Source organism: Ascidiella aspersa, chromosome 5 (genome assembly GCF_963924565.1).
Source record: "Ascidiella aspersa chromosome 5, kaAscAspe10.2, whole genome shotgun sequence".
Lineage (NCBI taxonomy): Eukaryota > Metazoa > Chordata > Ascidiacea > Phlebobranchia > Ascidiidae > Ascidiella > Ascidiella aspersa.
In genome coordinates this window covers 32,894,341-32,917,801 of record NC_139451.1, presented here as the reverse complement: position 1 = coordinate 32,917,801, position 23,461 = coordinate 32,894,341, and the positions used below count along the sequence as shown (strand labels likewise).

Genomic DNA, 23,461 nt, shown 5'->3' with positions numbered 1-23,461 from the left:
TGTATTTTGATAATATGCTCGGTTTTCTTAACTTTCTGCAATTTTTTTATCTTGTATTTCAACTGTTTATATAACAATTTTCTAAAATAACCAGCGTCTTGTTTTTCTTTGGCATTTTTATAGTGGTTTGTCTTTTTGAAATGACAAAAATATCAACTAAGCATTTTCATTGGCGACGCCAAGACACCAATGCGCTTCAACAACAATATGGTGTTAAAATTAACGTATTTTTAATAAGTCAAAAGTTTGTTAAAAAAATATATTTTTAGGTCAAAAAATAATCGCTCTATTAATTAGTAAAACGTGTTTTAAATCAGTAATTGTTAAATACTTTAAAATATCTGCAATGTAATGTAAATATCTCAGACTGTGTTTTCATACTTGTTGTGTTGATGATGTGCCATCTAGTGTCAGTGTCATCTGTCCTGATGCCGTAGATGTCTGTTGTCTGGTTTCTACCAGTGTAAAACCACAAATGAATTTTATAGGTATTTTTACAGTAGCAGAACAAATTTCTCAACAAAAACAAAAAATTAGTAATATTTCTTAATGTTTAAATTATGCTTGAAAATACACATGAATTTAGTCGATCAGGGCATGTCTTTTTGCACACTGCTCAATTGTTTATAGCTGTTTTTCATATGACTTGCTTGTCAGCTAGTTTTAGAATTTGTAATATTTTGCAATAAATGAAGTAATTATGTTAAATTGTTTTATTGATGCACATGATAAAAATAGTAAATGGTTTGTTTAATCAGTTTGATTTTAGTTCAATTGGAATAAAAGCAGGTTGCCTATATTATAATGAAGAAATATTTATCAGAAATAAATGATAGCAAAACTGAGCGATTTTTAGCAAATGATTTTCAAACTATTATTCCCAGAAATATGCGACTTTTTATGACTTGAATAGGGCTACTAGAGTCCCTAGTCTGCAATGCGCATTCCCAAATTCCAAACCGATAAGAACACACACTGTAAATCATAAAAGTGGTTTAACCATAGGCCCCGAACTTTCAAAATCCCAGGGCATTTTTTAAAACAGTCCTTACTCATTACCAGGGGCGTATCAGGAAAATCACCAAGGGGGTCCCAAAAATTTCAGCTTATTTTCCATCTGACGATAATGAATAATGACGTCGTAAAATAGTGACTGCAATGACGTCATAAAAAATATAACCAGACACAGCCAATTAACGTCCAGCAAAAGCGAACCTTTAAGACGCTACGCAAACCTGTGCTTTGAAACCACTGAGTGTGCAATCGTTAATTTCAGACGAAAAACTAAACCTAGACCGCCAAATATGTGGGATTGATTTTAGTAGAAGCGCGTTAGACTATTAGCAACGCAGTTTACCAAGTTACATGTACAAGACTAGGCTAAATTACAAGCACGTCTCTCGCCACCTGCAATACTAAAAAAAAAGATCATTTTTCGCAGGTCTTATTATACCCAATTAGCGCAACATCTGCGTCAAGCAGTGTACCAAGTCAACTAAAATACAAGCTGAGGTTGAGAGAAAATAAGTTGTGTTAATTGCACACCAAACACATGGTCTTTGAATATGCTTATAGAGAATAATTTTGCGGTAACTAGCATTACATAAAAGGTGACTTGAACTAGTCACAGCTAGACCACCTTTTAATTAAGAAAATCTGCGCACTTTGGTTTCGTTAAGATCCTTAAGATACATGAACCAATTACATTAAAAACATTGCTTTTTCAGATGGTGAGTTAAACCCTGACAAAGACGAACCAAATGTGATAATATCACTAATATCACTTGCGGGGGGGTGGTCCGATGGTTATTGCAAATTTACTTTCAGCAGTGTTTCGTAAGTTATTATCCGCCATAGCTTTCGTGCAAAAGGGGCGAACGAAGAGAGGGCGGAATTTTGGGGGCTATACCGATATTAAATATTGAAGAGACTTGTGCAAGAGGAGTCGGCATTATTGAACAAGGATTTTTATATTTGTTTGGCGTTTACAAGCTTAAGTTCGGAAATACGTTTATTTATCTATTTAGGTGACTAAATATCCCAGCATATTTAACATTAGGAATTTTGACGCTAGACGAAGCACTGTGTTATACAGCGTTTAAAAGTTAGGAAACATGTCAACGCTTGTCTATTTCAGCCTCAGTAATTGGCTTGACACATTGTATATCACATATAAGATTTTTTTTCTAAACACAAATTTCCCACCATCTTAAGTTTGACCTACGTTAGCGCAACCTGGTATTTAGTATTTTCAGCGTTTCGGTTTAAATAGGTGCAAACAAACACTTTCGCAGATCTCCCCATGTAATTCAGGAAAGTCGCGCATACTGTTATCGAACCACGATTGTGCTACCAGTGGTGTACATAGCACTAGCATAGTCTTCACAGAATTGGAGTTGCACACTAATTGCACATGAAACCTAGTCGAATTTCAGGGCGTTTTGACGCCCTGCAAGAAATCCATGGCATCAAAATACGCTTTGCACACCCACGTTTGGCGCATATGGGTTAAACGACATTCCTATGAGTGGACTGGAGTATATCTACCCTATGTTAGTTACATAGACGGGGGCTGTAGATTTGTAGCCGGACTTGGAACTCAACGTAGTAGAAAATGTGGCCGGAGTTAGACATAACTTTTTTTTAGAGTGTCACTCAATTTTTTACCGACTTCGTATCCCTGATTAATAATGTTAATAAAAAAGGTCAACATCCCATAAAACAATTTGTGCAGACAGTGCAGCCCCCAAAGTGTTAATTGTCAAAATAACTAATTGTTTATTTAGAGTAGTGGTGTTTAACTGTAGGATACAAGGACTTAATAGTTGGTAGGCGAACAGCAAATATTACCCTCTAATTTCAACTCTGTTGATGAAGTTAGAAGTAAGGTTTTAGTTTATATTTGGTCTTTAACAAAAACATGTAAATGTGAATTAAAGTTGCTTTGAAACCAAGTAGATCACAGCGACATTAAAATTTCTGTAGGTGGTAAGGGCTAGAATAGGTTAGGAACCAATAGTGAACACAGAAAGGTTTCACCAAAGTACATTTTTACCACACATACACTTTTTATAAACAACATATTAAAGTGTATGTGTTGCTGAAAACAAACAAAAATATTAAAATAACGACCGCTACATCCGTACAATATTTCATCTGCCGTCAGTGTGTTATGGTATGTAACATACAGATATATACATATTTTTTATATACATCCTAAATGTTAAAACATACCTTTGTCCTTAATCGTTGACTTTGGAACAATGAAATTTTTGAAGAGTAGAGATCCACATAGAAATCTCCTCACCATCGCCCAGTGAGGAACACTGACCAGTTTCATAACGATCTGACTAAACTCATCTAAACTCATATTCTGGCTAATATGGACAGCCGTAAAGAATTCTTGAAGTAACTGATGTGAAAAATAAAACTTTTTGTCCCCATCAAAAAGTTTCTGGTTAAAGTGAGAATACCCAGGTACTGCGATTATAATATCCTGGACTATGACATCACTTAAACTTTGCTCAGCCATTTGTGGAAAGGTCATAATGACAGTTGAATTCTTTGTAGCGTTGTAAGCAATTTGGGTAAGTTCAACTTTGATTAGGTTAATGTCACAACCCTTGGCATGTTCTGAGCGTCTCAGGTTTTCAAGTAAAACTATAAAAATCTGTGTGATGTTACAAAGTTCAGTGAGATTATCTGTGCCCAAGGCAGCTGACAGGATCAATTGAAGCATGATTGGGGTAAGACAAAAGTCAAGTAGCACAGGTGCAAAATTGGTAAAGCTATCCCATATTCTCTGGGCTTCATTTTTAGCAAATGCTAAGAATAGTTTTTTCATATTTTCTGGTGTAAGCTCATGTACCCAAACAATTTCCTTGGGGCGAAGTAATTCATGGAGGGTGACTATAGAATGTGGTCTGGAAGTCAAAACAATAGAAATGCCTGGAAAGAATTTTCCGTTGCATAAATTTGCTACTACCTCTTCAACTAACATGGGAGTATCATATGACGCATTTCTAGGCTTTACATTATCAAGTGACCAAGTTGCCTGATCATAACCATCAAGTATGATCCCAAATTTCTCTGGGAACTTCATCATTGCTGCAAATATGGCGTTTCGTTTTCTTTCGCTTAACCATGGGTATGCATGATCAACCACAACCTGCCTTAGAGTGACTTTTTCTGACCCATAGAGCATGTTCATGCACAACAGGAGAATCCACGTTATGCAAGAGTTGTTTGACAGTCGTCTGGCAATAGTAGATTTCCCAGAACCAGGAGCCCCAACTAAGGCTGTGTAGCGATGAGCTACTACGCTATCGTGCAATTGCTTAAAACTGATCTTCTTTGAACCAGAATCGACATACCTTTGTTGTGTGGAAGGCTTATAGTTCTCTGTTTTACCAGCTCCACCTCGATAAAAGTTTTCCTCTTTCCTTAGAACTGGATGAACACAGGGAAAGTTTTCCTGCTCGTAGTTTAGCCCGAGGGGAACAACTTCTTGCTGTGGTCTCTTGAGATCTTCCTTTATAGTTTTAAGCAAAATATCTTCAGGAGTATCTAAAAAGATGTTTTATTTGCTAGATGTATTATACAGAACAAACATTCAGAAATAATACAACTATTTTTTGATTAGTCAAAAAAGGCAAAATTTTGTCAAAATTTATACAATAGTATAAAATCGTTTACAAAATGTACAAAAACTGTAACGAGCTTTTAGAAATGGTCGCTTAGTTTAAAATTTTATCAAAATTTTGTTTTGAATTGCAGGTAAAAACGTGTTAACTCCATTATATATTCACAATTATTACATTTACCATTTCCATAATATGCTAGGTTGTGCTAATTTTTTGCAATTTTTGTTATGTTGTATTTCAATATGGAGGTTGTTAAGTAGCTGTTACTATTACTCAACAATTTTCTCAAACAACCAGCTATTTTGTTTTTCTCAGACATTTTTAAGTTACTTCTTGTTTTGACATGCTAAAAATATCAATTAAGCATTTTTAAAACATTAACATAAAACTGAAAAAATAACTGACATTTGTACCATCAGCAAAAAATTTAAATCATCAAGTAACTGGAGACGCGCCAAGACACCATAATGCAATACTTTATACAACAATGTGTTGTTTAAATCAATGTATTTATAATAGATAAAAATTCCTCATTTTCTAATAAAACAAAATCGCCATAGTGATTGCTGTTACAAAAATGTTTGAAGACAACATAAGGATAAATATATAGATTCCTGCATTAATCTGTTGCAGGTGATAATGCAAAGATTTGTTTCAACTCCAACCTAAAAAAAAGCTACTTATAGCACAGTGTTTCCACCCTTTTTTACACTAGTGCCCCCTTGTGCTTCATATTATTTCATATCGCCCCCTCATCTTGCTTTACAGTAAAGTTTTATTTTTTAATCGTTGTCTAGCAATATAATTTCATTTCGATGAGCTGTCAGTCATATTTTAGGTTGTCTAACATACATTCACTAAAATAATTTACATGAACATGTGTATAAATTGAAGTAAGGTAATGACGCCGGTCCCTATTAAAAAACTAAGGCATGTAGGTAACAGAACAAATAATTTACATACAACAATAATTGTAAAGGTTTAAACACACTTGTGCAAACTACTTTGCGCTTCTACAATTAAAATATCTGACAATTCAACATATTGTTTCATAATGAAATCCAGTTTTGTCGTTAGCTAAAGATAAAAGATTAATTCTTAATATACATACATTATTTGACAAGGTTATGTCATTAACAGGAAAAAAGAACTCCTGCACCAAGACTTTAAATCAAAGGTCGGCAAAAGTTTTTTAGTCGCGAGCACCAGCCAAACTCAGAAAGGTCTCTGCAGGCCGCACAAAATGTTAACTAAGAATTGTGTTCTAAAATGTTAGAACAACTGTGAATCAGGCGGGCCTCGGATTAGAAAAAAACAACGTTTGTATGGTTTAAAATTTGAGTCCACACGTCGTCATCCATTCTACTAATGAAAAGTGTAATAAAACTACTTTGAGAAAACGCGGTAACCTTAATAGTTAATCTAGTTCAGTGATTGTTAATGTTTTTGAGTCTGGCACACCTGGCGAGTAAACAAGCATGATTTTTTGGGGGGTTGTTGCAGACTAGGTCGGGACACAATCCCCAAAGTAGCTGCTAAGGATAGGAATGACTTTACTTTCTCAAGCAAGAGGTTTATTGGACAGAACAACAATCAGTACGGCAAATAACCATGTACACCAAGTGCTCGCATAAGGCTACAGCTTGTCTCTAACCAACGAGATTGCAAACTGTGCTCAAAATGCATCCGATTCTCTCGGTATACACCCGACGAATAATACCAAAACGACACCACACAATAGCGAACGAAATCGACACAAAGATATCACGCAGCGCTGAGAAAAGGGAGGCTACGAAACTCACACAAAGTTCTATCCCCGAGGGGAAACCGTGGCGGCGGGTAGCCAACCCGGACGGCAGTTACCGCGGCCTAACACATTAGTTATGCTTCAAAGGGATACAATAATTAAATTTGTGACAGGGGTACATGCTACTTTTTATTACATTGCGCAAAAAAATGTTAAAAAACATGTCCAATATTTTTGAATACGTTATCTGTTTGTCCGCTACGCACTTCTCAGCGCCGGCACAGCGCTAAAGAAGCACTGATAAAGGTCAAAAGATGGAATCAAACCGTAAACAAATTGGACACAGAAAGATCACTCTCACCAAGCGCGAATTTTTTTTACATGTATGTAGTTAAAATAGTCTAAAAGTATTTACAATGAACTCGTGTCTAGTTGTCAAAGAGGCGGCAGGCCGAATACGACGACCTAGATGTTATGTGTTTATCAACACTTAAACACCCAAATTGATTAACTGCCATAAGCCAAATCTTAGAGTTCGTTAAGTTATTTTATGATGTGATAAATAGGGTTTTAGATTACGCGTTTTCCGCTTTTTTTATTTTTATTTGCCAAATATATTCTTCAGTTACATAATATCATATTTGATGATGTAAAGTTTTCCGTATTGTAGTGTGTAAAATTCCTGTGTTTTCCTGCTTCAGTTCGCCTCGTTTCAAACTTGACAAGTAACCATTAATCTCGTAATCTATAACTTTCAGTCTTACAGTCGGTGTTCTCACGTTCTGCAAAACAAGCCACTTGTTTTGCTGGCGTCTGACTCCCGCTGCAATTGGCCTTAGAATGGCCGCTGTAATGCCTAAGCCATGTTTTCAGAGTGCTGGCCAGTCTTATTGGCCAAATATGACGTAACTTTCGTGTTCTTTTTCTTCCTACGTATTGGCTATATACATGTCGTTTATTAGCGGCTTTAGGCTTTTTCTCTAGAGAAGTCTTTTGCGAAGTTTTAGCCGACAGTCGCTGCAATAGGCGGTGGCTGTCTGTCTCACATTAACTTGAAAATAAATTTACGTTCACTAATGCTATTTGATAACGTTTTAATTCGTTGTAACAATATACTTTTGATTGGAATTTTAGTTGTGGTTATGACAGGTAGCATATCTAACCAGAAACCTTTGCAAACACCAAGAACTCGCGAGGTTGCGTCCCGCCGGGCAACTGTATGGGGTCAGGGGCCAAGCCCCAGTGCACAGGTCGCGGCGGGGCGTAACATAGGGCAGTGGTTCTCAAACTGGGATCCGCAAGACAATTTTCTGGGACCGCGAAGCACCGCATAAAAATCAGCACGATGCTCCTGAAGAACAACATTTTTTGTGCAATAAAATTTATCAGGCAACTTACTTTTACAATCCAAATTGATTAGTTGCTCATTCGCATTATTGCACGCTTTAAGTTGAATTGTCCTTTGTGACGTCATAGTGTTGCATTGTTCTAATGAGATTTACGTTTTTACAGCTTGCTGCGCTGCCACTGTGGGCACTACGGCCATGGTTTTAAAACTGTTCGTGATTGCTTGACTTAAATAAAGTGATTCGTAAAGCTGAGATGATAGCAATGCAAGTGGACATTAAAGAAATTGCTGGAGGGCCGTTAAGAAATTTTTTTTCAAGTTTGAAAACCACTGACCTAGGGGTTGCCAAACTTTACTTAAGAAAGTCAATTGTTACATCACAAGTTAGGCAGAAAACTACTACAAGTTCACAATACAAAAGTTGCCATTTAAGCTTAAATGTTACCTACAGTGCTGTTTGGTACTATTTTAATGTAAACTTTTTATAAAATGTTGCGAAAAGTACCTTAATATAACTCCCCCTAATGTGCGTTCAGCGCCCCGCAAGTGACCAAGACCTAATTGGGGAGGAAAAATGGATAAAAAAAGAAGTTATTTAATCTGTTAAATGCAACAAAAACCTTATTTAACTGTAATGATTGGTGTTGTAAAAGTCTATTAGACCCTAAGTCCATTTAATATGTATAGTTATATGTTGGCAAAAAATGTAAAATTGCAGGGCTGTTTGTATTGTTCTCATTTAAGGCAGGACATGCTGTGCACCAGAAATTTATTAGGTAAGTTTGCAAAACTTTGATTACGAAGTTTCGTTGAAAGATTCAGCCTTTTGGATTTTAAGAGATTCTCTCAAATGGGACAACAGTTTCGAAAAACAAATAGGATCCGCGCAAAGCGCCAAAAAATTGCTACTGTGTAATATGTGTAATAAAAAAGTAAATATAAAGTTAGGAAAGCGGCTGTGACTGTGACAGTTTTATTTAGATCATGCTGAGAAATAATGGACAGATTTTCTGCAAGCAAATTATTTCATCAAAAGAGCCATATGGTGTCATAAAAAAGAGCTAAATATGGCTCGCGGAAAAAATTACACACTTGCACAAAGTTTTTTACAGATGTAATCGGTGTACTTAGGAGATATTGTTTTGCATTGTAGCTTTATTGTCATTACTGCTTGAGAGTAGTTTTCAAGTGTGTGCTAAAATATAGTGTACCAAGAAACTCAAATAGACGGGGTCCCGAATTTTCCACTTAAGGAACTACCCTATTATAATAATGACGTCATAAAATAGTGATGGGTCCGAATGCCCAAAACCCCCGGGATACTACACTGTTCTTGTGTTACAACCTTTTAATTTGGCCCACGAAGTAATAGCATTTATCTGTCTATTAAAGCAGGTACGACTTTGCTTGGAGTGGATTAATACAAAGCATATTTTTTTGAGCTTTGAAAAACATTGTTATAAATGTTTTGGTATTACGGATTTTCAAAATTGGGCTGTTTAAAGCTTTGATAAATCATAAATGGTAAATAAATTCAATTTGCCTTGAACTGGACCTTGTAAAATAGCATAACAACATCGGCTATATTCTCAAAACTAAGAGAATGGTTACTTTTTAATTTTAAACGACCATGATTTCAACAAATATTTTTTCCCACAAAATCCCTAAAATTTAGCAAATTGTTTATAAATACCTTGTTGAGAAGTTCGCTCAACAGTGAGAGGGGTTGCACCTTGAATTTCAGGTTGTGGCACTGTCAGAAATAAAAGTTAATGAAATCAGCATATTTTACATTCTTTTGTAAATATAGAAAATATTGCTAACTATATGCCCAATACATTTTTGCTATGCACAATTGTGTGGAATGGAATGGTTTCAAAATATGCATATGAAACAGTTTGCTTGCTATGCTAGTAACTTGACTTACAGTTTGACAAAGAATATGAATTTCCACTGACTAATGTGAAAATAAGCGTTTTAAACTTCCAAAACAAGTGTTGGCAAGCCGTGTCCTGCAGGATTGTATTTGCCTTTCAAGTATATAGTTTTGAGAAGGTCTTCTTAGACCAAAGGCACTGTATGCGCATGGAAGCTATATTCCTATGTCCTTTATCAGGGTTGGCGAACCTTTTCATTGCGCGGGTCACAAACACAACCTAAACCCTAAAAAATGCACAAGTGCGTCATATATTTAGTTACATGCTAATTTTATGCGAATCTTTGCTGCTACGTCGCTTCAAGTGTCATTTGCTGTATTGGTATTTGTTTTGGGGTGTTTTTTTTTCACGATTTTCAAATTTGAATGCCCACGAATATTACGAACCTAAATAGTTAACAAAATAGTTAAAAATAGTGCTGCAGCATTTTACATGGGATTACGGTTTTAACAAGGGTATTTAGAATTTTTTTTAGTTTGCAAGCTCTTAATTTTCCTTAAAGAATCGCCACCCTTTACATTTTACAGCAATAAACAAATGCATTTGATTGTTTGCTTTTCTCCACACATTTGTTGAAGTGCAGTGATGTAGCCCTACTCATCACCCCTACTTTTGCATGACCCATGCTATTTAACAAAAAAAGTTAATTACATTGATTCTTTCCTGAAAATGATTGATAACCTTTAGGTATTTCTAGAAAGACAAGTGGGTCATTTAAAAACTGTGGTGGGTCAATGTGTGACTCGCAGGTCAGTGGTTCGCCATCCCTGCCATATATCTAAGTGGAAGTTTTTATAGAATGAAACTCCCTGAAATGAAAGTTCAACTAATCTACAATTTTTTCGCTGATGTATTCCGTTTTTTATGACAATATTTACCTTGTTGTTGAGAAGTTGAAGGTTGCATACTGAGAGGGCTTGCACCTTGAGTGGTAAGTTGCAGAACTGTTGTAAACAAAAGTTAATAAAATTGGCATATTTTCCTTTATTTTGTGAACATATACACAAAATGTTTGAGCTACATGTGCAGTACATTATATGCAATGCAAAATATGTGTGAAATAAAGGGTTGAAAATGACTAAATAAAAATGCGTTCAGCCAATTACTTTTTACCTTGTTGAGAAGTTGATGGCTCATTAGTGAGAGACCCGGCACCTTGAATTGCAGGTTGTGGAACTGTTGAACAATACAAGTTAAAAAATCAGTATATTTTTTAATATATTTGGAACTTGAAACAGTTTACTTGCTATATGTCTAGTGCATTGGCATATCCAGGGGAAGGGGTTCGGACCTCGCCCCAATTTTGTAAGTTATATTATCGTTTTTTTTCAGGTTTACCTTAACTTCTTCAGTGGAATGTTTTTAATGTAATTGGGGCATGCGTATTACACTAATGCAAAACCAAAATCAAAACGCCATTCTCCGTCTCTTGTTTGGTCAACCATCAACGCAGGATATTTATTTCTCTTTCGCTATTCATTCAGGTTGGCTGATTGACAACTCTAAATCAAGCTTTTTCTATTCATGACGTCATTATAATCATTATTTTAGGACGTCATTATTTAATAATGTCAGACGTAAAAACGGTGAATTCCCGAAGTTGACAATTCAGGCCCTCCTTTTGGATTTCTGTATACGCCATTGGTCTAGCGCCGCGGTTCCCAACGTGGGTGGTACCGCCCCCTTGTGGGCGTGGGAGAGTTACAAGGGGGCATTTCGGGTCTTTGGCTCATTTAGGAACGCACATAAGGAGGCGCTATGTAAAAGTACTTTACGTAAAATTTTATAAACATTTTACACAAAAATAGTATCAAACAGCACTGTAATTCTGTATGTAACATTTAAGATTAAATGGCAACTTTGTACTGAGAACTTAAGTTACCCACTGAGAACTTAAGTTACCCAACTTAAGGTAGAAGTTACCCACTCATTGTTAAATTCTGACGTAACAATTGGCTTTCTTATGTAAGGTTGTTGGTTGTTGTTACGTTTTCTACTTGACTAACCCTCACCCAAAAACTAACCGACACCCTAACCCAAATGTTATGCGTCATTTATAGTTGTTTCAACGCTCTGGTAGGATTCTAGACCAGTGCTCCGCAACCACTGTGCCGCGTAACCATGTTAAGTATGCCACAACAATCGCTGAGGTGTGTTACTTGCATTTTTAAGGGTACTGTTTAATCAGTCGAATTAACGTAACATATCATATCAAGGCAGGTATTTTAATCTTTTGGATAATCCCCAGGTGTAATTTTATGATAAATACAATTTTTGGTATTTAATCATCATTCGCTTCTTTTTCTATAAGCTGCCTCGGAATTTTGCTGATGTTGTCTATTGTCTGTGGACATATTATTCATAGGTGTGCCGCCTAATTTTTGTGGAGCACTGTTCTAGACCAGCGCAAGTAATCTTTGATGTTGAGCCAACGACAAAACTGGTTGCATTCTCAAGTTAGTGTAGTGTTACGTTTAAGTGCATGAAACAAGTTGAATTGTCAGCCATTTTAATTGCAGTAGCGTAGAGTAGCTTGCACCAGTGTGTACTTTAAGTTATGCACGTCATTAATTTAGGAGGCGATATAAATATTATGGGAGTCCAAGGGGGCACTAGTATAAAAAAGCTGGGAAACACTGGTCTAGTGGATTATTTCCTACGCAATTCATGTGTGGGATTCTAATGGTTTAAAACAGGGATGTCCGACCCTTTAGCACAGAATGGGCGGCATTGCCACATTTTTTTAATTTTGATGGGCCGCAAAATTAAATTAAAGGGGTGACGTCATAAGTAATGTCATATCGTGAAGTCATAAAATATCTTATCTTATAAACACCCGCTCTTCCAGAGTGAACTCATGCGCAAATATGCAAGTAATCTTGACCTCATTTATTATTTTTATTATGTGCAAAGCGTGTAAATTTGTGTTTTTGCATGTTTGGGCTGATACATTTCCTTAAAACGGTCGATATGGCCATGCCCCCCCAAACTAAAAAGGATGTAATGGTGGTCTGCGATGACTGCACAAGTGGTCTGTGGCAAAATGACAAAAAATTAAAAGGTCACACATATACATTGTACAGTTTGTGCCCTTTCAAAGATAATTGCCGCAGCTTTTTACAACCTAATGATTGAAAGCTTTTGCTATCCAGTATCGTAAATCTTACTTGTAGCTCGTTGGAGACAAAAAGGTAATTATGAAAAATTATTGTATTCCTTGTCTATGGCGTAATCATTAGGGCGAATATTTTTTTGACCTATAAAATGAGAAATTTTACCTAAAAAAAATTATTAAAATTTGGACAAAATTTTCGACCTATTAGAAATACATTGATTTAAGCAACATATTATTGCTTGAAGTACAGTATTAGTTTCTTGGCGTCGTTAACCACACGTTTTTGATGTTTTACCAACTATACCGGTCGAACACAAATTAGTTATTTTTCAGTTTTATGCAAAACTTGTGCAAATGTTTAGGTGATACTTTTGTCATTTTAAAAATACACCGCAGAAAATTAGCAAAGACCTAGGTATCAAAATAGGAAATAGGGAGTGTTACCATACCGTGCTTATTTCTAAGATTTGTGCTTATTTTTGGGCGCAGTGTCTTAGAAAAAGCAAATGTGCTTATTTCTAAGAAACGTGCTTATTTTAGAGTTGTGTGCTTAGTTTGTCTTATTTAAGTTTCTAAAAGCGTTCTTTATCAATTTCTTATTTATATTTACCAAGTTATTTAACCCAGATTATAACAGTAATGCATTAAGTTACATAATAACAATGGATTGTGATTGTTTATTATAAATCTAAAAAGTACATTGTAGTCTATAGAAGTGTGGTAGGTTGCTTTAGCAATCAAGTTAACTTTCAGCTTGACGTGAGGACTGGCTTTTTTGTGTCAGTACAGACAAAATGCTAAATCGGTCCAGAGGCTATGGAAAACACAATGTTACTACAAAAAAAATTGCTAGATGCATCACAGTAAATCATTCAATGAATAATTTTATTACAAGCATAACTCTGCCAAGTGAACCAAACTTAACTACCAGGCAGGGTCAGAATTAAGCGTTTCATGCTGCCATGCCACATGGTTCCTTTTAAACTTTAAAAGTATAACTGGTTCGCTCTGACGCGAAAAAATTGACAGAGATTGCATTGAATAAGGGTGATTAACTTGCCAATTTTAACCTAATAAATGCATATTTTTGCGCTTCGCGCGATTAAGCTACGTTTGTGCATACAAAAATAGCTGTTTTTCAAGTTTTTATTTGATTTTATAACGTTATTTCTGAAACCTTGGATTTCACACCCGGAGTTCTGGATCTGTCCCTGAGCGTGCTTATTTTTTTGGAGTAGCATGCTTATTTTTTGGTCTGAGCAGATGGTAACCCTGGAAATAGGACAATTGCAAGTTAAAGCAAAAAAAAGACAGCAAATGCTGTTCAATAAATTTGTCTAAATCAGAGATAAAAACTATATAGCCCAATTTTGCCAGTTCGCATATATCGTATTGCTCTAATGAAGATATAACACCTTTAAAATGTCATTGAATTTAACTCAAAACTTTTTTTGATAAAATTTTAACTGAAAGACAATTTCAAAAGGCTGACTATAGTTTTTTTGATTTTGTAAACAAATTATGTTTGTTTTAAACCTATTTTGAATTTTGACAAATTTTGACCTGGCGAGTAAATTTTCAAAAAATATTGACTTTTGTGACAAGTTAAAAAATAATCGCCCTAGTTATCATATATTCTTATCGCCATTCAGAATTTGCGGTTTTGTTGAGGTTATTCCAACCGTTTGCCTAGGTAAAAGTTAGTAAAACAAACCAGAAAGAAGCAATCGCATCCGTCCATTGATGTTGTCAGTTTTGTAAATAGATAAAATCCAGTTTTATTTATTTTTTGCTTTGTATTGTGGTCCGCGAAAAAATAGATTCAAAAATAGTAGTCTATGGTCCAAAAAGTTTGGGAAACCCTGCTGTAGATGCTGATTAACACAATTCCAAAACTAACATTTAGTGAAAAAAACAAAATACACCAAACGCATTATTTACTAGATTTTACATTTTTAACACTTCTTTGCACTGTCTGATTTTGGTCCTGTTAATATTAATATGAAAACTCTGGCTGTATAATACAGCTTATACAGGGTTGGGATTACGCACTTGACCGCTCGCCAATGCGAGTAAAAAATCGCTCCATGCTGATTGAAACCCACTCGCCCAACTGGTGAGTGGCTCGGCGAGAAATTCACTTAGTTGGTGTAGGACAGGGATTGCGAACCTTTTCATCGCGCGGGTCACAAACGCAATCTCAATCCTTGCAAAATGCACAAGTGGGTCATTATATTGTAATATATTATAATTTGATGCAAAACTTTGTTGCTGCGTCGTTGTAAGTGGTATTGTCTTGAGTTCGTAATTCAAGGTTTTTGGGTGATTTCCAAATTCGAATTCCCACGAATATTAAGAAGCTAAATAGTTAACAAATGCTGCAGCATTTTTTATGGGATTACAGGAGTTCAAGAGAAAACTTTTTAGCATGGTTTAACCAGGGTTTTCAAAAATTTTAGTCTGCGATTTCTTAAGTTCCCTAAAATTATCGCCACTTAGGTTTTACAGCGATAAACGAAATGCTTTTAGCTTTCTGCTCTTCTGCACGCATTTGTTAAAGTGCAGTTAATCTACTAGGCCTACTGGTCACCCTTAAAATAATTTTGCGCGACCCACAGATTGGGCAGCCCTAATTTAAACAGTGTACTGCTTTTTAACGATTTTTTTTTTATATTTATCCTTTCCTGACAATGATTGACAACATTTCGATATTTCTAGAAAGGCAAGTGGGTCATTAAAAATCTGTGGTCACTTTGTGACCCGCGGGTCAGTGGTTCGCCATCCCTGGTGTAGGACAACTTATGTTAAGCAGTATGGGTCATTATCATTCGATCCATTTCCAATGTTGTTATGACTTCACAATGACATGCCTTTTATGTACTTAAGTGTTTTCAAATAACTTGACTTAAATCTGTTGACCAAAATGACTTGACTTGGACTTAAGTCATTTTGTTAAATAACTTTGGTTAAAATTAAAACTTTTCATTAAACATTTATTACTGAAATGGTTGTTTTAATTTTTGCACTAAAAACAATTTGCTTTCTATATATTTGATTTTTTTTTAGCTAAGAAATTGCTAATAATCAGAAGAGTTTACCAGTTTTATATCAATGGATTTACTTTCTCCCATAATCACTTGACTTGAGCAACTGATGATTTGGACTTGACTTGTTATTTATTCAAAAAAATTTGACTTTAACTTTATTTTAAAAAGTTCCTGATTAATTTTCAATCTTTTTTCTGTTTTATATTATGATTTTTTTTTTATCTTTAAACAATGCCAAACACTTACAGTAGGTGGGCTTTGGTGGGTAATGATGGTGATGTACTACCTTGACATTTCGATTTCCAAATATTGAATCTTTTACCGTGCTGCCTTCCACTGAAATTTGCAAATGTTAGAAACATATGTGAATCAAACACATTAATTGCAAAATAATGAAAGTTATGACAAAGATTTACATTCTTTAATAAAAAAACCTAAGCTAAGCTAATCATGTTACCCGTTTTTACAAAGAATTAAAACAATACAATAGCATCGTTAAAATAATATAGAATGGTAAAAACAGATATGATTTGTTTAAAACGTGGTTACTATGGATAGACCTTGTTACATGTCTCACCATAATGAAACACAGTGTTCTTTACAGTTTGTGTAATAACCTTAACATCTATGTATTTTTACACATTTCTTTAAAGAGCTAGCCAACCAAACAAAAATATTATTTAGTCACCCTTTGTACTTTGTGGTTTATTAAAACAATTCAATGTTTAATGTAACATTTATTGTAGGTTATAGATATTTTAGTTTTTATGAAATACAAAGTTTAACACTTTACCAAACTACTTACCCGTTGTATTATGAGGGTTGTTGTAAGTGTTGTAAGTGTTGTAAGTGTTGTAAGTGTTGTCAGTTTTGTTGATATCCCTCCCAGCCTGCTGGGCATTGTCTGTAATTGAGTAATTTAATTTAAAAAACAATAAATCCTATTTAAAGTTTGATTAAATAGTAATGGTAACACATAATTTCCTAAAGAAGAACTACCGGTGCCAATCATTTCCTAAAACTAAAAATAGTATTTCATCAAATAGACAGATAAACAAACACTTTAGGTAGGTATTAGATTTTTACAAAGACTGCATGATTACATTTTTTGATGTTATTAGTGTGGATAATACGATAATTATATTTATCATCCAATCTAAGCAAAGGTTTTTTGTCATTGTTGACAATATCAAACAATACATTTAAGCAGGGGCGTATCCAGAAATTAAAAAAGGGGGGTTCCGAATTTTAAACTTAGGGAATTCCCCGTTGTTTTACATTTTTGCTATGCACAATTGTGTGAAATAGAATGGTTTCAAAATATGCATATTAAACAGTTTGCTTGCTATGCTAGTAACTTGACTTACAGTTTGACAAAGAATATGAATTTCCACTGACTAATGTGAAAAAAAGCGTTTTAAACTTCCAAAACAAGTGTTGGCAAGCCGTGTCCTGCAGGATTGTATTTGCCTTTTAAGTATATAGTTTTGAGAAGGTCTTCTTAGACCAAAGGCACTGTGTGCGCATGGAAGCTATATTCCTATGTCCTTTATCAGGGTTGGCGAACCTTTTCATTGTGCGGGTCACAAACACAACCTAAATCCTTAAAAATGCACAAGTGCGTCATATATTTAGTTACATGCTAATTTTATGCGAATCTTTGCTGCTATGTCGCTTCAAGTGTCATTTGCTAGATTGGTAATTTTATGCGAATCTTTGCTGCTATGTCGCTTCAAGTGTCATTTGCTAGATTTGGTGTTTTTTTTTTCACGATTTTCAAATTCGAATGCCCACGAATATTACGAACCTAAATAGTTAACAAAATAGTTAACCTAAATAGTGCTGCAGCATTTTACATGGGATTACGGTTAAGCAAAAAGTTTTTTGAACGATTTAACAAGGGTATTTAGAATTTTTTTTAGTTTGCAAACTCTTAATTTTCCTTAAAGAATCGCCACCCTTTACATTTTACAGCAATAAACAAATGCATTTGATTGTTTGCTTTTCTCCACACATTTGTTGAAGTGCAGTGATGTAGCCCTACTCATCACCCCTACTTTTGCATGACCCATGCTATTTAACAAAAAAAAGTTAATTACATTTATTCTTTCCTGAAAATGATTGATAACCTTTAGGTATTTCTAGAAAGACAAGTGGGTCACTTAAAAACTGTGGTGGGTCAATTTGTGACTCGCAGGTCAGTGGTTCTCCATCCCTGCCCTATATCTAAGTGGAAGTTTTTATAGAATGGAACTCCCTGAAATGAAAGTTCAACTAATCTATAATTTTTTCGCCGATGTATTCCGTTTTTTATGACAAACATATAACAACAATATTTACCTTGTTGTTGAGAAGTTGAAGGTTGCATACTGAGAGGGCTTGCACCTTGAGTGGTAAGTTGCAGAACTGTTGTAAACAAAAGTTAATAAAATTGGCATATTTTCCTTTATTTTGTGAACATATATACAAAATGTTTGAGCTACATGTGCAGTACATTATATGCAATGCAAAATATGTGTGAAATTGAAAAATGACGAAATAAAAATGCGTCCAGCCAATTACTTTTTACCTTGTTGAGAAGTTGATGGCTCATTACTGAGTGGGCTTGTACCTTGAATCGCAGGTTGTGGAACTGTTGAACAATACAAGGTAATGAAATCCAGTATATTTCCAATAACTTTGTAAACATAGAACATTTTGCTAAATGGCCACAGTATAGGTTGCTATACATTTGTGTGGAATAGAATAGGTTCAAAATGACAAATTTAAATAATTACATTTTACCTTGATGAGAAGTTGATGGCTCATTACTGAGTGGGCTTGTACCTTGAATCGCAGGTTGCGGAACTGTTGAACAATACAAGTTAATAAAATCAGTATACTTCCAATAACTTTGTAAACATAGAACATTTTGCTAAATGAACACAGCATAGGTTGCTATACATTTGTGTGGAATAGAATAGGTTCAAAATGAATAATTTAAATAATTACATTTTACCTTGATGAGAAGTTGATGGCTCATTACTGAGAGACCCGGCACCATGAATTGCAGGTTGTGGCACTGTCGTAAATATAAGTTAATAAAATCAGCATATTTCCAACAATTTTAAAAACATAGAACAGTTTGCTAAATGACCACTACATAGTTATGCACAATTGGGAGGAATAGAATGGGTTCAAAATGACTAATCTAAACAGTTGTGTATCCAGGGGGGAGGGTTTGGGTGTCCGGACATTTGAAAAACAATAAATTAAGCAGTTTTCGTTTTTTCTCGCTAAAAACGTTGAGTTAGGCGCAGCTGATGTTCCTCGATGTTCGCTATCTGCGCTAATATCCGATATGGTGTGTCTGCAAGACGTGCTTGTATTTAAGCTGACTTGGCACACAGCGTGGCGCAGATATGCGCTAATCGAGAAACACCCAGGAAAACGATCTTCATTTACGATTGTAGGTGGAGAGAAACGTGCTTGAAATTTAGCGTAATCCTGTACATGTATCTACCAAAATCAATTACACATATTTCACAGTCTTGGTTTAGTTTCTTGCCCAAAGTTAACTATTGCACACAAAGCGGTTTCGTAGCTGGAGCCTGGCGGAGTGTCAACAATGCACCTGTTTGCTTTGCGTCTAAAGTTTTGCTTTTGCTGGCCGTTGATGAACGATTTCTGATTAGTTTTTTAGTTAAAATGACGTCATTAGAATCACTATTTTATGACGTCATAAAATAATACGTCAGACGAAAAAACAGGGAATTGCCTAAATTAAAAATTCGTAACCCCCTCCTTTTTGGATTTCTGGATACGCCCCTGAATTTAAATAAATACGTTTTACCTTGCGGAGAAGTCGATGGCTCATTATTGAGAGGGCTTGCATCTTGAATCGCAGGTTGTGGAACTGTTGAACAATACAAGTTAATGAAATCAGCATATTTCTCATAATTTTGTAAACATAAAACATTTTGCTAAATGACCACTACATAGTTTGCTATACACAATTGTGTGGAATAAAAAGGGTTCAAAATGACTAATTTAAATGATGTAGCATTTATCAAGAATTATTACACTTTGTTGCTTAATTTACATCCGGTGTCCACTGAGGTGTGACCAGCAGCCGAACTGAGTGGTATTGGCGTTTCGCGATTCATTATACTTGATGCGATTCTACTTAACTGTGTTCTTTTATTGTGTGTTCTGAGATTTGTGAATATATTCTCAACGAGCAATATCAACTGAGTGAAGTGACTCTGTCTAGAGTGCAAGAAGTTAAGGACAAATATTTTAGGGGCCTGCTCCTTGGAATCAGATATATAGAAGGAACGTGTAAGAGACTTAGGCAGCCGTAGGTACAGGGTTCGAAATGACTAATTTGAATGCATTAACTTTTTACCTTGTTGAGAAGTTGAAGGTTGCATGCTGAGAGGGCCTTTACCTTTAGCGGTGAGTTGTGGCACTGTTGTAAATAAAAGTTAATAAAATCAGCATTTAAAAGACACACACACATATGTGTTTAATATCAACTAGTATCTAGCCCTTTGGAAGCTGCTATATGACCAACAATTGCAGCTTCTGTATCAATGAGCAAGCATTGGCGTATGGTTGTTTCTCGACTCGCTCCTCTCTGAACCTGTATAGCTCAGTTGGTAGAGCGACGGTCCCGGTATGACCGAAGGTCGTGAGTTCGAACCTCACAGTTGTTTTTCTGGTCTACTCTGGTTGCATCATATAGACATATTCGGCAAGTCTGTGATGGCTTTTCGGTGTACTAAAATCAGTATATTTATAACATAATTTTAAAAAGATAGAACAGTTTGCTTGCTACATGCCTGCATTTTTTGCTATGTACAATTGTGAGGAATAGAATGGGTTCAAAAAGTGTATATACATAAAAAAGTTCGCTTGCTATGCTAGTATAATTTGTAAACATGGGTAGCTGAAAACTTAAGTAATTTACCTTGTTCAAGAAGTTGTTCAATGCTTGGAAGGGTTTCTCCTTGAATGGCAGATTGTGGCACTACCACTGTAACATTCTGTTGAATGCTTAATTGCTGATGTACCGTCTGATGTACTGTCTGATGCTGGATACTGGCCTGCTGTTGTAGTCCTTCTACTGCCTGATGTTGTATCATCGCATGTTGATGCTGAAGCCCACTCACATCTTGACGTTGGATAACAGCTTGTTGTTCTTGTAGTCCTTCTACTGCCTGATGTTGTATCGTCGCATGTTGCTGTTGCAGCCCACTCACATCTTGACGTTGGATAACAGCTCGTTGTTCTTGTAGTCCTTCTACTGCCTGATGTTGTATCATTGCATGTTGCTGTTGCAGCCCACTCACATCTTGACGTTGGATAACAGCTCGTTGTTGTTGTAGTCCTTCTACTGCCTGATGTTGTATCATCGCATGTTGATGTTGCAGCCCACTCACATCTTGACGTTGGATAACAGCTTGTTGTTGTTGTAATTCTTCTACATTCTGACTATTTATTTGTGCTCTCTGTTCGTGCATTCCTGCAACAGTCTGATGTTCGATTTGTGCATCTTGGTGTTCGATTTGTTGATCACCAGCAATAAAATCCTACATAAATAACAAAAAGTATAGGTTTCATGTGAAAAGTAGACTAAAACTCAGTATAATATTGGTCAAAACCAAAAAGTATATATTTATATGTATTGTTGTTTTTTTATTGCTAACAGTTTTAGTAAACCCAAATTGGAAATATTCCTAAAATTAGAAACTAAGTATTTAAAACAAACTTACTCTGCAAGAGATGTTGGTTGTTTGTTCTTCGGTCATTTGAACTATTGACAAAATAAAGATGCCTGGACTTCTTAGTCTATTTACATTTCTTAAAAAACAAAATCAATATGCTGTAGCCAAGTGAGTCGTATGAAATAAACATGTTTTGCTAAACAACACCTTTAAAAATTTATGCTTATATTATTGTAAAGAAACGCGCAGTGTTTAAATGGTGGTCAGTTGGAAAGAAAGTTTTTTTTCGGAACATCAATCAATGGTAATTGAAGACATTGCTCTTTACTAGTTGTGAATATTTAAATAACAAGTTTGTTGTCTGTTGTTTATAAAAAATATAGTACTTGTTAAAATCTCTGAAGCTACCACTTTCATGGTTTGTATTTGCTGTTAAAAAATTAAAAAAGAGTTTTACAAACACAACAACAGAGAAAGTAGAACATGACTTAAACACTCACTTATGTAGCAGTGCAAAATTATTCGATTTTGCCTAATTTGAAAAGCGACTTCGGCAGCCGTCGGCTCTCCTATTAACAACCGGCGCCGTCTTACCCGTAACTATAAACGAGCTCATCGCTTACTAAAAATAATGTTTTTAATAACTACTGATTCCACACTAAAACTTGCAGTTGCGACTGCCAACCCACGTGGAATTAGTTCCTTCTTCCGCAATTTGGAGGATGTGACGTACGACCTTAAATGTTTATTGAAAATAGGTTTTATTTTGACAGGGTGTTATAATTCATAAAAAATACACACACTAATTGAATTTCTTATGAAGTTTATCGCGAACTGCATCATGAACACTCAATAATAAACGCAGATGATGCAGAGTTTTTAACAACTTATTTATCATGGCACTTTGGTTTTATTTGTAAGATCGCGTTGATTTCTATGTTGCTAGGCACACACCAGGTTACGGTCAAGTAATACTAAGTATTCTATGGTCGTGCATCGTTTAGGAAAATTAAAAAATTAAATTAAAATCTATAGATTAGAGACAATTTAACGAAATAGTTTTTCGCTGTACCTACGGCAGCACTTTGCTTGTATTACCTCCACGAATTCTTGCCAAAGGCTATTAAGCAAAATAATTGGTATAACTTTACCGTCAAAATAAACATTTTCCTTTTGACAAACTACGTAATTTAAAATCATCGTGCGAAAGTTTTGTTCTATTTTGATTTACATTGAGCATATACTATCGGTTATGAATATTGATGCCGTTTTTTTTTCGATTTAAACTACTTCCACAACAAATTTCTACCAAGCGAGGCACCGTTGGAAAGGTAAGATCGATGCCTATGCTGTTTTTGGTTCCATCCTGGGATGAAATTTTATTTTGATTTTAATCGCGAATATTAATATTGAAATTAAAATATCTTTTAATTTTTTTTCAAAAGTTGAAGAAAATACTGTCCAAATGTCCGTTCTTAGATCGGTGGTAGCCTTACGTAAATTTGTTCTTTTATTTGGCGTTAAACATATCTAAAAAAATTTATTTATGCGGACTAGCCTTTGGTGTAATTCTACAACCTTGCGTAATATAAATTTTATATTGTACGTCACTGATGTTTGCTGACGTGTGCGCTTGAACACCCCACGTGTAAATGTTATTCGATTTCATACGTAAATCAATTAAGTCGCCGCTTTATGCTGTCGTATGCACAAAAATGTTATAATTTGGGCGATTATTTTTTTTTTTTTTTTTTTTTTTTTTTCTGATTTCCTTTTTATCGCTTGTGATTTGCAATTATCCTATTTCTTATTTGGATAATATACTAGGTCATAATTGTTAATTTCTGCAATTCTTTTTACCTGGTATTTCAACTGTTTTCCCAACATTTCTCTAAAATAACCAGCGTCTTTTTTTT

At 35.1% G+C, this 23,461-nt stretch overlaps 1 protein-coding gene across 1 annotated transcript; it reads right to left on the bottom strand.

Annotated features, from left to right (window-relative positions):
• Positions 1-347: 347 nt before the first annotated feature.
• On the bottom strand, positions 348-21,629 carry LOC146146425 (uncharacterized). Its single transcript, XM_083390756.1, has 13 exons — positions 21,594-21,629; positions 20,789-21,410; positions 20,225-20,287; positions 19,670-19,732; positions 18,836-18,898; positions 18,622-18,684; positions 18,407-18,469; positions 18,178-18,243; positions 16,643-16,741; positions 16,084-16,173; positions 10,789-10,851; positions 3,235-4,566; positions 348-455 (listed from the first exon to the last, which is right to left on the bottom strand). Exons 1-13 carry the CDS (start codon positions 21,627-21,629, stop codon positions 376-378), a joined length of 2,703 nt encoding a protein of 900 aa, XP_083246882.1. The 3' UTR covers positions 348-375.
• Positions 21,630-23,461: the final 1,832 nt, after the last annotated feature.

Coding starts and splice junctions, on each gene's coding strand:
- LOC146146425 (XM_083390756.1), bottom strand. CDS start 21,629: ATGACCGAAGAACAAACAACCAACATCTCTTGCAGA. Junction 20,288..20,788: donor TGAACAACTTCTTGAACAAG/GTAAATTACTTA, acceptor TATTTACAACAG/TGCCACAACTCACCGCTAAA. Junction 18,899..19,669: donor GCCATCGACTTCTCCGCAAG/GTAAAACGTATT, acceptor TATTTACGACAG/TGCCACAACCTGCAATTCAT.